Consider the following 14,837-nt stretch of genomic DNA (forward strand, 5'->3'; position numbering starts at 1 on the left):
GATACCTATCTCGAGGCCCCACTTTCTCAGGCGCTGGGGGTCCTCTCTCTGGATCTTTCGCGTTCCCATCCAGCTCTGGCTACGTGCCGTTCCTGCTCAAGCGCGCCCTGGTTTCACCTGGGCTCTCAGGTCTTTAAGTCAGCCAGGCACCTTAAGTCCCACCAGCCTCGGGCTCATCTGTTTCCTTTCACCGCAGACAACTCCAAAGGCACGTCCGCGTTCGCTGTGTACCCGTTCTGCTCCCCCTAATCAGTCCCCACCGACTCCAGGCCCCTCTTCTGGGCGAATTAGGAACAAGTAGCCATTAAGTCAAAAAATCTAAAGCCCTCACGCATCTCTACCCCTATGGACCCTTCCCTTGACCAAATCACTATGTTCATTTGCTCCAGCCTAAGCCCTGGGCCTCCATCTACACCCACGCACTGGATGATCTTACGGAGGCTCGTGTCTTTAAATAATACTTGCATCCCTTGATTCTCATCATTAGCCGGCCAACACTCCAGATTCCTGATCTCTACTTAGATATCCCTGATCTCAAATTTAACACGTCTGGTCAAAACAGAATTCTCCATCCCCCTTCTTTCCCCTACTCAACTGTACCACCAGCCAGTCACCCAAAGCCAGCTTCCTTGGCCTTTCTCATCTCATGGCTGCCTCCCTGAGACGCCCTCCCTGACAGCCCACTGCATACATGTCCAACTCAGCTCCCACAGGACTTACAATTAGATCTCTGCACTGGTTACACACATACAGACACACACAGGAGGACAGGATGTAAGCTCCTTAAGAGCAGGGACCCCCAACAACTTGGCTTATTATCTCCAGTCCCAAGCAAGGTGTGGGGCATACACAAGGGTTCAGTGATTATCTGTAATGTCCAGCAGTCACCTAGCATTTAGTGAGGACTCATATCTCACATGCAGGTTGGATTCTCAGGTTACTGTGTGAAGGGAGTCACTGTCTCTGAAATTCCTTAGGGAGGTGCCAAGTTGGAAACTTATACACCAGCTTATTTTCCTCAAGAGAGGGAACAGATCACTGTTTTTAAACCCACACCTGGATAAGGTTTGAGTTTAGAGGCCAAGTATAGGGAAAAATGATAGACTTCCTACTCAGTGGGGTCAAGCAAGACCCAAAGGGGCCAGAGTCACTATAGGGAAGGACAGCCCTGTCTCATCACTCATTTCTTTCAAAGCGCCATGGCTGGGGTGCCTGGGTGGCTCAGTCAAGAGTCTGACTTGAGTTCAGGTCATGACCCAGGGTCCTGGGATTGAGCCCCACATAGGGCTCCCTGCTTAACGGGGAGCCTGCTTCTCCCTCTCGTCCCCACTCATGCTCTCAAATTTTAAAAAAATCTTAAAAAAAAAAAAAAAAAGTACTGTGGCTCAATTCCCATATGAGAGTGCAAGCAAGGGGACTACACACTACCACCAACTTGACCAATTACCGGATGCAAGCTCAGGCCCCCGGGGCCTCAGGCTTGCACCACCCTGACCACCTCTTCCAACTGGAGGAAGCCCATGGGACTGTACAGCTTCCAGGGAGCCCAGCACAAGCAAGCACCTCCACAGGAACTTTATTCACTCCTCTAGCCATGGTCTGTAGGGAAGAGGTTATGGGCCCCTCTTGGGAGGCACAGACTCTGTGCTGCTGGGGTCATTCTCAGAGTCATCCTTGGGTCTTGGCACAGGCTGGAACTTGAGCAAGACAGGCGGGGTGAAGATGGAGGCCTTCACAGGAGAGAGTGGTGTCTCTTCGGTCTTGGGGGAGCCACTACAAGCCGAGGTCCTGTGAAGGAGATAGCCACGACATGTCCATGAGGTGGGATACTGGCACAAAGAGCCACCAGAAGTACACATAACAAAACCAGAGGCTATGGCATGGCTCTCAGGGCATTTCTACTTCCAGAACTCTCTCCCATGGATGGTTGTTCAGGCTGTTCACCGCAGCAATGTTTGTGATTGTGAAAACCTGGAAACCACCTAAACATTCATCTGGGAATGGCTAAAGGAACCATGGCTGCCATGTGGCAGGCTGCTCTGCAGCTGTTGGAAGGACTGAGGTAGGTCTGGAGACCCCAGCAAGTAACGATGCCCCAGTGATACGGTAGTGGAAAAATGCCAGCTGCTGGGAAGTACATGCAATACAATCCATGTGTTGGTTACAAAATTAACCAGTGTATTTGTGTGTGTGTGTGTGTTAGAAGGGTGCACATGAAACTCTTGTCAGTGGGACTCTGAACAGGGGCCTCTTATATTTTACATACTCATTTCTCTATTACAAACTTTCCCCCATAGAACGTGTCCTGCTTTTGTAAACTTTTTAAAGCCAATTAAAAATACCCCAGTTTTGATGACAGCATCAGGAGAACACAGCTCACTCAGAAAGCAGTATGTAACAAGAGCCTAAAATTGTCCCCATCGGGGCAATGTTTCAATAAGCAAGAACAGTTGAAGAAATCTTCCATCCATACAATGGAGCACTGTGCATCTATTTTTGGTTAATATAAGTCTATTTCTAAGGACATGAGAAGAAACACATTCCACAGCTGGCTATGAAACTGCCCAACAGGACAGTCCCAATGAGGTAACAGACTACCAGACGTGTATAGATATGCATCTCCACAGGGAAAAGATATTCTATGCTAGTGCTGGTTATTTCTGGCAGTAGGAATAGGGGTGGTTTGGTATGGTTTTTCTTCTCCTTTGTGTGTGGTTTTCAGATTGTCCACAGTAAATACGTATTGTTTTAGAGTCTGGAAAAAAAAAAAAGGCTTTTGAAAACTGCTCATACCATTTCCCTTATAATTCCGCTTCAGGAAAATCATCTGAAGTTCAGGAATGGTTTAGCACATAAAATTTAATCCTCGTGGAAAAGGAACCAGAAGTACTTCGTGTGTTCATGGAAGCCCCAAGTGGAGTTAAGTAAGGGACTGCACTATAGACAAAGGGTATCATACAGCCAGTGAAGCTTGACTTCAAAAGACCATGAAGAGGGGGGTTAGGGTTATGGACATTGGAGTGCTGTGAAGTGTGTAAACCTGGCAATTCACAGACCTGTACCCCTGGGGATAAAAATATATGTTTATAAAAAATTAAAAATTTTTAAAAAACATGAAGACATGGACCTGTCCCCATGGCCTTAACGATGAGTGACAAAGGCAAGATTAAAAAAAAAAAATGACATTGTCTAACTGAATCACACCTTTATAAAATGATGCCTAGAGAAAGTTAGAAGGTATCTTGAAAGCAATGCCCTGATAGTGTCCAGCCCCAGTGCATGGCCCCATAATTCTGAGAGGATCTGGTAAGGCCAACGCCTCACTTTTACAGGTTGCTTCATGACAACACTGTGCGTGTTTGCTGACAACCCCTTCTCTGTCACCCAGCTGTCAGCTGTCAGTCCCCTCCTATCCCTTCATCCCACCTACTTCTGATCTGACTGCATAGCCTACTGCTTCCACTTAGACAGAATTCATGAATCTACATGATCAGGTTTATAATTTTATGTCTGCATAATATTCCATAATTCAGTGAATGCACATTTAAGCTGTTTCCAGTTTTTCTTTTACATGACACTGCCCCAGACATTTTGGTACACAATCGCTTTTTTCTTTCCCTTCATCATCTCCTTGAGGCCAGCTTCCAGGACTGAAAATACCAGAGCAGGGATGCCTGGATAGCTCAGCTGGTTAAGCGTCTGCCTTTAACTCAGGTTATGATCCTGGTGTCCTGGGATGGAGCCCCATGTCGGGCTCCCTGCTCAGCGGGAAGCCTTCTTCTCTCTCTCTGCCACTCCCCCTGCTTGTGCTTTCTCTCTCAAATAAATAAAATCTTAAAACAACAGAGCAAAGAATTTAAAAACGCCTGTGGGTCCTGATGTTCTGATAAACTGCCTTTTGAAAGGACTAAGCTTACACTTTTGTGCTTCAAAAGACACCATCGAGAAAGTGGGAAGACAACCCACATAGTGGGAGGAAATATTTGCAGATCCTATGTCTGATAAGGGCCTTGTGTCTTTGGCAGCTGCTCAAGATACAGACTTACCATATGACCCAGCAATTCCACTCTTATGGGTATACCCAAGAAAACGGACAACCATGTCCTCACAGACACTTGGCCACAGTTGTTCCTAACAGTATTATTCACAAGAGCCAAAAAATGGAAACAACCCCAATGTCCATCAGTTCATGGACAGATAGAGAAAACGCGGTATTAGAGCCATACAATGGAATACCATTCCACCATAAGAAGAAAGTCAACCCATAGAAGGTACAGCACCAAAAGGGAACCCGGATGGAAACTATGACTTTTGGGTGATAATGATGTCAGTGCAGGCTCTTCCGTTGTTAACACACATCACTCCGGAGCCGATGTTGTTCATGAGGGCAGCTGTGTACATACTGGGGGCAGGGGGCACGTGGGAACTCTCGGTATTTTCCTATCAGTTTTGCCGTGAACCTGAAACTGCTCTAAAAAAGATTTGTCTTGGGTGCCTGGGTGGCTCAGTGGGTTAAGCCTCTGCCTTCGGCTCAGGTCATGATCTCAGGGTCCTGGAATCGAGGCCTGCATCAGGCTTCTCTGCTCAGCAAGGAGCCTGCATCCCCCTCTCTCTGCCTGCCTCTCTGCCTATTTGTGATGTCTCTCTCTGTCAAATAAATAAAATCTTAAAAAACCAAAAATTTGTCTTAAAAAAGACATTTAAGAAACAGGAAATTTGTATGTTAACTCAAATTTAAATTTAAAAAATTTTAAATATTTTATTTATTTGACAGAGAGAGATCACAAGTAGGCAGAGAGGCAGGCAGAGAAAGAGGGGGAAGCAGGCTCCCGCTGAGCAGAGAGCCCGATGTGGGGCTCGATCGCAGGACCCCGAGATCATGACTCGAGCTGAAGTCAGAAACAACCCACTGAGACACTCAGGTGCCCCTAAATAAAAATTTTTAAATTTTTTAAAAATTTTATTTAGTTATTTGACAGAGAGAGAGTGCACAAGCTGGTGGAGTAGCAGGCAGATGGAGAGGGAGAAGAAGGCTCAACCCCAAGCAAGGAGCCCAACATGGGGCTCGATCCCAGGATGCCAGGATCACGTCCCAAGCCAAAGGCAGTTGCCCAAACAACTGAGCCACCCAGGTACCCCTAAATACAAAAAATACCAAAATAAATAAATAAATAAATAAATTATCCCCAAGGGTGCCTGGGTGGGTCAGCCAGTTAAACATCCAACTCTTGGTTTCGGCTCAGATCATAACCTCAGCCTTTTGAGATCAAGCCCTGCGTCAGGCTCCACGCTCAGTATAGAGTCTGCTTGAGATTCTCTCTCTCCCTCTCCCTTCCCTCCCACTACCACTCGCATGCACACACTCACTCTCGCTCCAAAATAAATAAAATCTTTAAAAATAAATAACTAAAAATAAATTATTCTGCCAACTCAAACAAACATACAAACAGGAAATTCGTAGTTAACACATGCTTTGACATGGATGAACCTTGCAAACGTTATGCTAAATCAAAGAAGCCAGTCGCGAAAGATCGTGTTATTGTATGGTTTCATTTATATAAAATGTCCAGAACAGACAAATCCACAGAGAGTAGGTTAATGGCTGCCTAGAGCCAGGGGATGGAGGAACTGGGGTGGTGACAGCTAAGTGGTGCTAGGGTTTCTTGTTTGTTTTCTATTGTAGTAAAATATACATAAAAATTTATCATTTTAACAATTTGTGTGTACAATTCAGTGCCATTAGATACATTCACAATGTCCTGTGACCATCACCACTATCTATTTCCAGAACTTTTTCATCCTCCCAAACAGAAACCATACCAATTAAGCAACAACCCACTTTCTTCTCCCAGTTCTTGGTAACCTCTCATCTACTTTTTCTTGAGGACTCTGGAACCATACAGTAATTTGTCCTCTCGTGCTGGCTTCTTTCACTTGTTTCAACATTCTGTTATATGGCTAGATCACATTTTGTTCATCTCAGATACACTTGGGTTGACTCCTCGTTTTGGCCACTGTGATGCTGGTGCTACGGAGATTCATGGGCAAGCATCTGAGTCTCTCTACTTGACTTCTTTCAGCCATATACCTGGGAGTGGAATTACTGGGTCATATGGCAATCCTACGCGCAACATTTTGGGGAACCACCATGCCTTTTTGCCATGGTGGCTGCCCCATTTTACATCCCCACCAGTCACATGCTAGAGTTCCAATTTCTCCCCATGCTCATCAACATGCCATTGATATAAAGAGCCATCCTGGGGGGTGGGACGTGGTATTTCACTGTGTTCATTTGCATTTCCCTGATGTCTAGTGATGGGGAGCATCTTTTCCTGGGTTTATTGGCCATTTGTATGTCTTCCTTGAAGAAATGTCTATTTGAGTCCTTTGCCCATTTTCTAGAATGGGTTTTTTATCGTTGATTTACAAATCTTTTCTCCCATTCTATGGGTTGTCTTTTCACTCCCTTCTTTTGGACATGATGGAAATGTTCTAAAATTGGACAGTGGGCATGTTTGCACAAATGTGAATACAGAAAAGGCCACTAAAGTGAACATTTTAAATGGGTGAATTCATATATACTAGGCAAATTATCTCAAAGACCTTTTAACAGGAAAAAGCCAGTATATAGTATTTTCACAACAAAAATGATTCTCTTCCTAAAGCCTTTATAGCACTGGATTCTCTTCACTTGGGTTTTTCTTTTTTTTTCTTTTTTTAAGATTTTATTTACTTATCTTTCAGACAGAGAGAGCAAGAGGGAGAACAGCAGGCAGAGGCAGAAGCAGGCTCCCTGCTGAGCAAGGAGTCCAATATGGGACTTGATCCCAGGGCCCTGAGATCATAACCTGAGCCGAAGGCAGACACACAACTCACTGAGCCACCTATGAGTCCCTACCTGGGGCTTTTTTTTTTTTTTTTTTTTAAGATTTTATTTATTCATTTGACAGACGGAAATCACAAGTAGGTGGAGAAGCAGGCAGAGAGAGAGAGGAGGAAGCAGGCTCCCCGCCAAGCAGAGAGCCCAATGCTCTCTGGGACCATGGCCTGAGCTGAAGGCAGAGGCCTCAACCCACTGAGCCCCTACCTGGGGCTTTTTGATAGGCAGAGAACACACATCCTAGCAACCTTAACATGTACATCTTTCATTACTAAGGAAACCAAAAACATATTTAAAGGTTTGTTTACACTTTGGGTGTCTACGTGAATAAACTTTCCATCAACTAAATTTAGAATCATCTCTGGGGCACCTGGGTGGCTCAGTGGGTTAAAGCCTCTGCCTTTGGCTCAGGTCTTGATCTCAGGGTCCTGGGATCGAGCCCCGCATTGGGCTCTCAGCTCAGCAGGGAGCCTACTTCCCTACTCTCTGCCTGTTGTGGTCTCTTTCAAATAAATAAATAAAATTAAAAAAAAAAATAGAATCATCTCTACAGAACTGTGCAGGTTTCTCACATGATAAGTCATTTGCGTTCTCACTCACTGCTAGTGGGAATCCATAATGGTACAACCACTTCAGTCGTTTCTTTAAAATGACAGCAGGAAGCCTGCTTCCCTACTCTCTCTCTCTCTGCCTCCTTGTGGTCTCTCTCTTTCAAATAAATAAATAAAATCTTAAAAAAAAAAAATAGAATCATCTCTACAGAACTATGCAGGTTTCTTACATGGTAAGTCATTTTTTGTGTTCTCACTCACTGCTAGAGGGAATCCATAATGGCACAACCACTTCAGTCGTTTCTTTAAAATGAAACATGGGGCGCCTGGGTGGCTCAGTGGGTTAAGCCGCTGCCTTCGGCTCAGGTCATGATCTCAGGGTCCTGGGATCAAGTCCCGCATCGGGCTCTCTGCTCAGCAGGGAGCCTGCTTCCCTTCCTCTCTCTCTGCCTGCTTCTCTGCCTACTTGTGATCTCTCTCTGTCAAATAAATAAATAAAATCTTAAAAATAAAATAAAATGAAACATATGATCACCATGTGCTCTGGCCATCGTGCTTCTTGGTAAGAGAGTTGAAAACTTTTGTCCATACCAAAACTTGGAAGCAACCAAGATGTCCTCCAGCAGCTGGATGGATAAACTAGTGTACCCAGTTATTCAGTGCCGAAAAGGAACGAGCCAGCCACGAGAAGACATGGAGGAACGGTACATGAAAGAAACCCATCTGGAATGGCTATATACTGTACGATTCCAAGTATGTAATATCCTGGCAAAGGTAAAATCATGGAGACAGTAAAAAGATCAGTGGTAGTCAGCGGTTAAGGGGGAGGGAGGGAAGAACAGCTGGAGCCTAGAGGACTTTGAAGGCAAGCAAGCTATTTTGCAGGACACTATGATAGGGGACACCTGTCAGTATACATTTGTCCAAACCCACAGAACATACAACACCAAGAGTGAGCCCAAACATATGGACTCTGGGTGATGATGTGTCAATGTAGGTTCATCAGTTGTAAGGTAGGAGATGTTGATGGTCGGGGGGAGGAGGTGGTCTGTGCCTGAGTAGGGGGAGAGGGATCTGAGAACTCTCAGCACTTTTCCAGTTGGCTGTGAATATAGAACTCCTCTAAAAAATAGCTATTAAAAAAAAAAAATCATCTGATGCAATGAAGGAGCCAATCTACGTACATACTTTGAAATAACACTCCACGGAATGCCATGGGAAATACTCACCACCACCATAAATGTCGAAAACAGGTGATTAAAACAAACAAACAAACCACATATTCAGTAAACCCCTGCTTTGCAAAACACATGTGTGTAAACCTTAGGGCTACCCACAGTCGATGGAATTGTTCCCTTTCTGGTGCATCTTTGAGCTCCTTGTTGCCCATTCTCAGCATTTACACACTCTAGGAAGGGGGAGTGACTTTTCCAGCACCCGATTACATTAGGGCCCTTTCAGGAAATGCGAAGGACCACCACGCAGAACGTTTTTTGGCTCTCACTGCCATGATGCCATCCCACCCCAGAGAGGCTCAGAGGCACGCTTACCAGGGGAAGCCAGGGCAGTGGAGCTTGTGCGCACTGTTTCCAGCCAGGTACGAGAAATGGAAGCCTCCGGGATTGAGGACCAAGGGGGTCAGATCAACCATGTGTCTGCAAGGCAGGGTGAGGAGGGGAGCATCAGCTCTGGACGACTCCTGGGCAGGCCCTCCCACAGGGACTCCCGGGCGCAGAGCAGACCTCTAGGAGCCTTGACCCCGTCCCTATAAAATGGAGATAACTCCTCCTCAGGACTGTGGTGAGGATGAACAAGGTAGGGAAAAATGGGAGCCAAGCATGGCCCACAACATGCTCCCTAAAATGCTCTTTTCATTTGCCCTGAGCCTAGAATCCATTCCTTCCACCTCTTTGGGTTCGATGACAGGCCAGCCCAGTTCAGTTTCACTTCTGACCTTGCAATCTCCAACTTCTCCATCTGCAGGAAATAAGGGAAATCTTAGGATAAGTTTGGGGGCTTCATGGGGAAGAAAAACACCTTATACAAGAACTAGAGAAACAATGTGACTGTCACTCATTCAGCAAATGCATCGGGGTCCTCCTTAGTGCCCACCTCAAGCTTGGTGTTATGAGGGACAGGATGGGGGAGCTGGGAACGGAGAGAGGACGAGGAGGCTGCCTGGCTTGAGAGTGAGGGATACGCAGGGGCCAGGAGAGGGCAGTAGTTAGGAAGGCACTGCCGAGGCACTTAAAGAGAGTGGGAAGGAGAACACCAGCCATGAAGTGGGACAGGCGTGAGGCTGGAGATGTTGGGGGTATGGCAACCACGGTTCTCCACCTGTCCTTTAGGCCCCCCAAGATTCTGCCCCATGGCGGCTGCCTTGTTCAGCAGGTAAAACTCCATGCCTCCAACCCTTCAACTGGAGCAGACCCCTTTTATCTGCTTTATCTATCAACATTCTACCCAAAATTTAGCCTCCAGACAGCGTTGTGCCGCTTAAAAACAAAGTTCTGACAGTCACTGCCGTGGGCCCAGGAGAGCCTCGGAGTTGGCTCTGAGCACAGGGGCGGAGGCTGCCCCTCCCAGGGCCATACAGAATGAGGGATGAGCTCACTGACCGACTTGCTGGGCAGTGGAGGGAAAGGACCAAAGACCCTAGGCATAGTATAGACGGGAGGCGATGGGGCCACCACGGAGGCCATGGTGGTGGCGGGTGACGGCAGTGGGGGAGGTGGCAGCAGGGCTGGTGGCAGGCATGGGGAGGTTGATCGGTCTCTCAAGAGGATGGGTTCTGGTTTCTTCAGTTTTGGCTTTCTTCTCTTCTTCTTGGCATCTGTGACAAAAGGGACCAATGAGGACCTCCGCCGTGGCCAGAGCAGGGCAGAGCAGAGGTTGAACAATGGTGTAGGCTCTTCACAAGCTTCCTCCCACAAAGGGCACCATGTAAGAACGTCCAGAGCCACTGCTGACAGGAACCAACATGTACCCACAGATAACCCCACAAGGAAAGGGTATTTTTGTCTGTCTCTCTCACACAAGCAGAACTGGAAGCTCCCACTGTACAAAGCCCAGGCAAGACCCACACCCTGATGGGCTGATTTCAAGGCCAGAGTCTGAAGAGATAGAACAGAGTACTGCCCTCTAGGAAGGCTGGGCTTGTCCCAAGCAGGTCAGTCTGCTGCCTCTCCCAAACCGTGTGGAAAGCTCCTGATTTAGCCAGGAGGTATCCAGGCCCTGGAAGGTGAGTTCACCAGCTACACCCAGCCCCAGGGCCATCCTGGGGGTGTGCAAAGGCCTTCTCCTCTGTAAGGAAATCCTTCTGTAGAAGTGGGCTCAGGGAGAAAGTCTTTGAGTAACAGGACTCTAGGGCCCGCCCCCTCTCCTATTTCCACGTTAGGTTTTCTTCCTATATTCTGTGAGTCTGAGTATTTCTACTGGACACCAGCAAAATGGGTATGAACAAGTGCCTCATACAGCTCAGTGAAAGGGCTCATCTAGGGGCATCTGGGTGGCTCAGTGGATTAAAGCCTCTGCCTTCAGCTCACGTCATGGTCCCAGGGTCCTGGGATCGAGCCCTGCAATGGGCTCTTTGCTCAGCAGGGAGCCTGCTTCCCTTCCCCTCTCTCTGCCTGCCTCTCTTTATATATTTATTTATTTATAAATAAATAAATAAATAAAAATCTTGGGGGAAAAAAAAAGAAAGAAAGGGCTCATCTAGAATGATGATCACTACCACCGTGAGCACTGACCTGGAGGCGAAGAGCCTGAGCCCTAGAGCAACCCATACCTGAGTTCCACTCTAGACTCTACTGCTTACTATGTGACACTGTTGTCACATTGTTCGCTAACCTCCCTGGGCCTCTATGTCCTCATCTGTAAAATGAATTTAATAGCATGGACACTTCCTCGGGAGGCAGTGTGAGAGCTTACACATGCTGTGGGCCCATCAGATGAAATGTGGAGCACTCACACTGAGCATCATGGAAAGTGAGAGATCCAGGTAAGCTGGGCCTCCTGATACAATGAAGAAAGCCACTCCACCACTAGCTAGTGTATCACTGAAGGCAAATGAACCACAAGAACTGAAACTGCATCTGATCAAGGTTTTAGAGCAAATGCCCAAGAAATACAGGGAGAGGGGGACAAGACAAATGACACCAGGGGACCCTAACAACAGATATAAATCCAGTGAGCGCAATGTCCCAAAGGACAACACAGTTCTTCAAGTTGATGGCATGGGGAGAGTAAGGGGAGAGCATCCCACTTCAAACGGACTCCAACAGACATGGCCATCCCTCACTTGGCATCCCTATGTGGTCACTAGTGTGGCCCCCTTTCATTTTACCCTCACAAGTGTGCCAACATGGACACGAAGTACATGGCCATCCTAGTGAAAAGGAACCTCAAAGGACCTAACACCCAAATATTAAGTATCAGCTAATATTAAGAAATTGTTGTCGGGTGCCTGGGTGGCTCAGTTGGTTAAGCACCTGCCTTCAGCTGGGGTAGTGATCTCAGGGTCCAGGGATGGAGCCCCATATCAGGCTCCCTGCTCCATGGGGAGACTGCTTTTCCTTCTCCCTCTGCCCCTCCCCCTGCTCCTGCAAGCGTGTGTTCTCTCCATCAAATACATAAATAAATAAATCTTTAAAAATAAAAAAAGAAATTGTCAACATCTAGGTAACATCGTAATTATAAAATGTCTTATAACATATCAAAAGCACGCTAAAGGATCCAAGATTACAATAATGTCTGAGATTTCTCCCAAAACGCTCCAGAAAAAGGGGGGGAACAGAGCCCGAAGCAAGCATGGCAAGATGGGGATACTTGCTGAAGCTGAAGGGTAGCTGGTCCCTGAGTGTTCCCTGTGGTCTCCAGTTTTGTATATGTTCGTTTTCCTAATACTTCAAAAATTAACACCAAATTAAAAAAAAAAAAAAAAAAGTGCCAAGCAGAGAACCAGGGATAAGGGAACCTGAGTCAGGTTTCCTGGGTTACTGAAGTCTGGCAGGGGCTGAACCTCACCCTGGGAGTAGAGGTGCACGCGGTGGATCCCCCTCTTCAGCTGCTCTAGGCGCTGGTGCATCTCCAGGGTACCCATGCTGTTGCAACAATTCAGCTCCCCTTGAACTGCGCAAAAGAACTTGGCCTACGACAAACGGAGAGCCAGAGCAGGAGCAGGCCAGACAGGTGAGCCGCCTGCCGGCTGCACTCCCCGAGCTGGGCAGCCTGGGCTTCAGGAAGAACCCCACCCTGTAGTTTCAGCTAGGCCCGAGGGCTCCCACCCCAACCCAACCCACCCCCAATCACCTACCCTCGGAAGAGGAGCAGGAGCGGTGCGAGCACCCGCCCTCGTGGTCACCACCCCGCCTCCCCCCTTGCAGCCCCGCCGGCTCGCACCCAGAGGAAGGAGAGGAGCCCGCGCCCCTCGTACTCGGCCAGCTTGCCCTTGCGCACCACCCTCTCGGCCAGCGCGGGGTTGCGGTCGATGCTGCGGAAGAGGCGGCGCAGCGCGCGCTCCGTGTAGGTGGCCGCCTGCCTCTCGAAGTCCTCCTCGGAGATGAGCTGGCAGAAGGTCACACTCTGGGGTAACTCGCTGTCGAACTCGTCCAGGACCTCCATCCCAGAGGGGCTGCAGGCGGCCCGGGCGGCCTGGGGGCGGAGCGGCCGTCGGGGCGGGGCCACCGAGCCTCCAAACGCGGCGACCCCCCCCCCCCCCCCAGCTCGCCTCCGACCGTTGGGGAAAAAGGGCAGGTCCCAAGGGGCAGGGATCGGGTCGCTGTAGGCTGCGGGGGCCCGTCGGGGCGGGGACCGCAGGGGACTCACCTGCTCGCTGCCCCACAGCCGCCGCTCGGACGCAGCCTCCCTCCGCGTGCAGCCGCCACAGCCCCGACCGCTCTAGCCAATCCCACCCCCGGAGCTGGCGAGCAGAGGGGCCAATCCGCTGAAGGCAGCCGCACGTGACAATGCCCCCCACCCCCGCTCTGGGCATGCGCTCTGAAACCTTCGACGGGGCAAACGCCGCCGCGCTCCGCGGAGGCCCCATCCCTCTGGTGTGTTGCAGACCTTGATGGGGGAGCTGGCGGTGGCCGCGCTAGGAACTTGGCCAGCAGCCATACTCTTCAAACTTTAAGGCTCTCCCCCCTCCCCATTCCGCCTGCTCGCCCTCCCTCCTTGAGGTCTGTAGACAACACCCCAAGGGCTTCTTCACTCAGTCCCTAACTCTTCTACTCAGACTTCACTCTCCTTCTCCTAATTTACTCTCCAGCATTAAACCCAGCCCTCCCCAGCTTCTGTCTTTTCTCTTCCCCTGTATAACCACTCGTTTACTCTGTACTCGCAGTTGCCTCTTCACCAGCATCTCCAGCTGCTCCTGACGCATTTGAGAAGGTCCCATCCTCCCGGTACCAGCTGGGTCGATCCTACTCCACTTCTTGGTCCCAATTCGAAGCTGACTTAACTCTAACCGGCGTCTCAGGCTTAGACCTCCCTTGAATTCCAAAACCACATCCCAGTTTTGGCTGGAGACGTTTCTTGGGCGTCTCATGCTGAACATACACCCACTTAGGCATACAGCTTCTTCCCTCCCAACCCCAAACCGGCTTCTCTCCTCCCTCTCCTACTAGGTCGGCGATGTCACCACCATCCACCGCAGCCACACTGATAAGGGGGTCCATCCTGGATCGCTTCCTCTCTGTCACCTTCCAAACCCCTTCACCCCCATCAACCTGAGATCCATGGAGTGTATCTGAGAAGTCTAAAGAAAATTTTCACCTCCCACTACCAAACCACCACCCTCTAGGTTCTGCTGGCCCTCACTTCCTCCCACTTTGAGGTCAGAGAGCAACCAAGGAGGAAACAACCAAAGAGGAAAAAAATTTTAGCCTAGGGGTGCAAACAGATATGATACACATGGGTTCAAATCTTCATTGTACTTCCTGATGCCGTGTGACTTAAAGACTTTGAAATATATGTGCCTTTTTATATACAGCACAAGTAACCTCTGAGGGGTCAAGCAGACTCCTAATTAGTCCCCCCACCATGTTATGCTAATAATACTTCACACTTCATGTACTTTTTTTTTTTTTTTTAAGTTGTATTGGTCCCCTCCTCTGTGCCAGGCACTGCCCAGAGAGATATAAAAAGGGACATTGTCCCTGCCCTCAGGGCTCCCAGTCTGATGAGGACTTCAGCCACAATGAGAAATTTCAATCTAGCAGGCTCTGCTGGAGGGATACTGGATGCTGTGGAGCCCAAGAAAGGCTTTCCCTGGGAGGGAACATTTGAGCAAAGCCCTGAGTTCACAAACATCCCCCGGCAGGGGCCAGAGACATCTGTATGAGGGTCTCCAGCCAGTGCGTGCAAAATCTGCACAGAAATAAGGATGGCTACCACCAGCCATGGAT

At 48.7% G+C, this 14,837-nt stretch overlaps 1 protein-coding gene across 4 annotated transcripts; it reads right to left on the minus strand.

The window, feature by feature from the left end:
- Nucleotides 1-1,550: 1,550 nt before the first annotated feature.
- Nucleotides 1,551-14,262, minus strand: LOC132023867 (uncharacterized). Of its 4 annotated transcripts, none has more exons than XM_059409991.1 (7): nt 13,258-14,262; nt 12,866-12,996; nt 12,457-12,580; nt 10,050-10,264; nt 9,338-9,408; nt 8,982-9,086; nt 1,551-1,788 (listed from the first exon to the last, which is right to left on the minus strand). In XM_059409991.1, the coding sequence occupies exons 1-7, from the start codon at nt 13,475-13,477 to the stop codon at nt 1,614-1,616; spliced, it is 1,041 nt and encodes a 346-aa protein (XP_059265974.1). In that variant the 5' UTR covers nt 13,478-14,262; the 3' UTR covers nt 1,551-1,613. The 4 variants fall into 4 exon arrangements, with proteins under 4 accessions (XP_059265974.1, XP_059265973.1, XP_059265976.1 ...); XM_059409990.1 differs by having other exon boundaries at nt 12,866-13,083; nt 13,258-14,251; XM_059409993.1 differs by having other exon boundaries at nt 12,889-13,083; nt 13,258-13,348.
- Between the last annotated feature and the right edge of the window lie 575 nt (nt 14,263-14,837).

Source organism: Mustela nigripes, chromosome 8 (genome assembly GCF_022355385.1).
Source record: "Mustela nigripes isolate SB6536 chromosome 8, MUSNIG.SB6536, whole genome shotgun sequence".
In the NCBI taxonomy this organism is placed as follows: Eukaryota; Metazoa; Chordata; class Mammalia; order Carnivora; family Mustelidae; genus Mustela; species Mustela nigripes.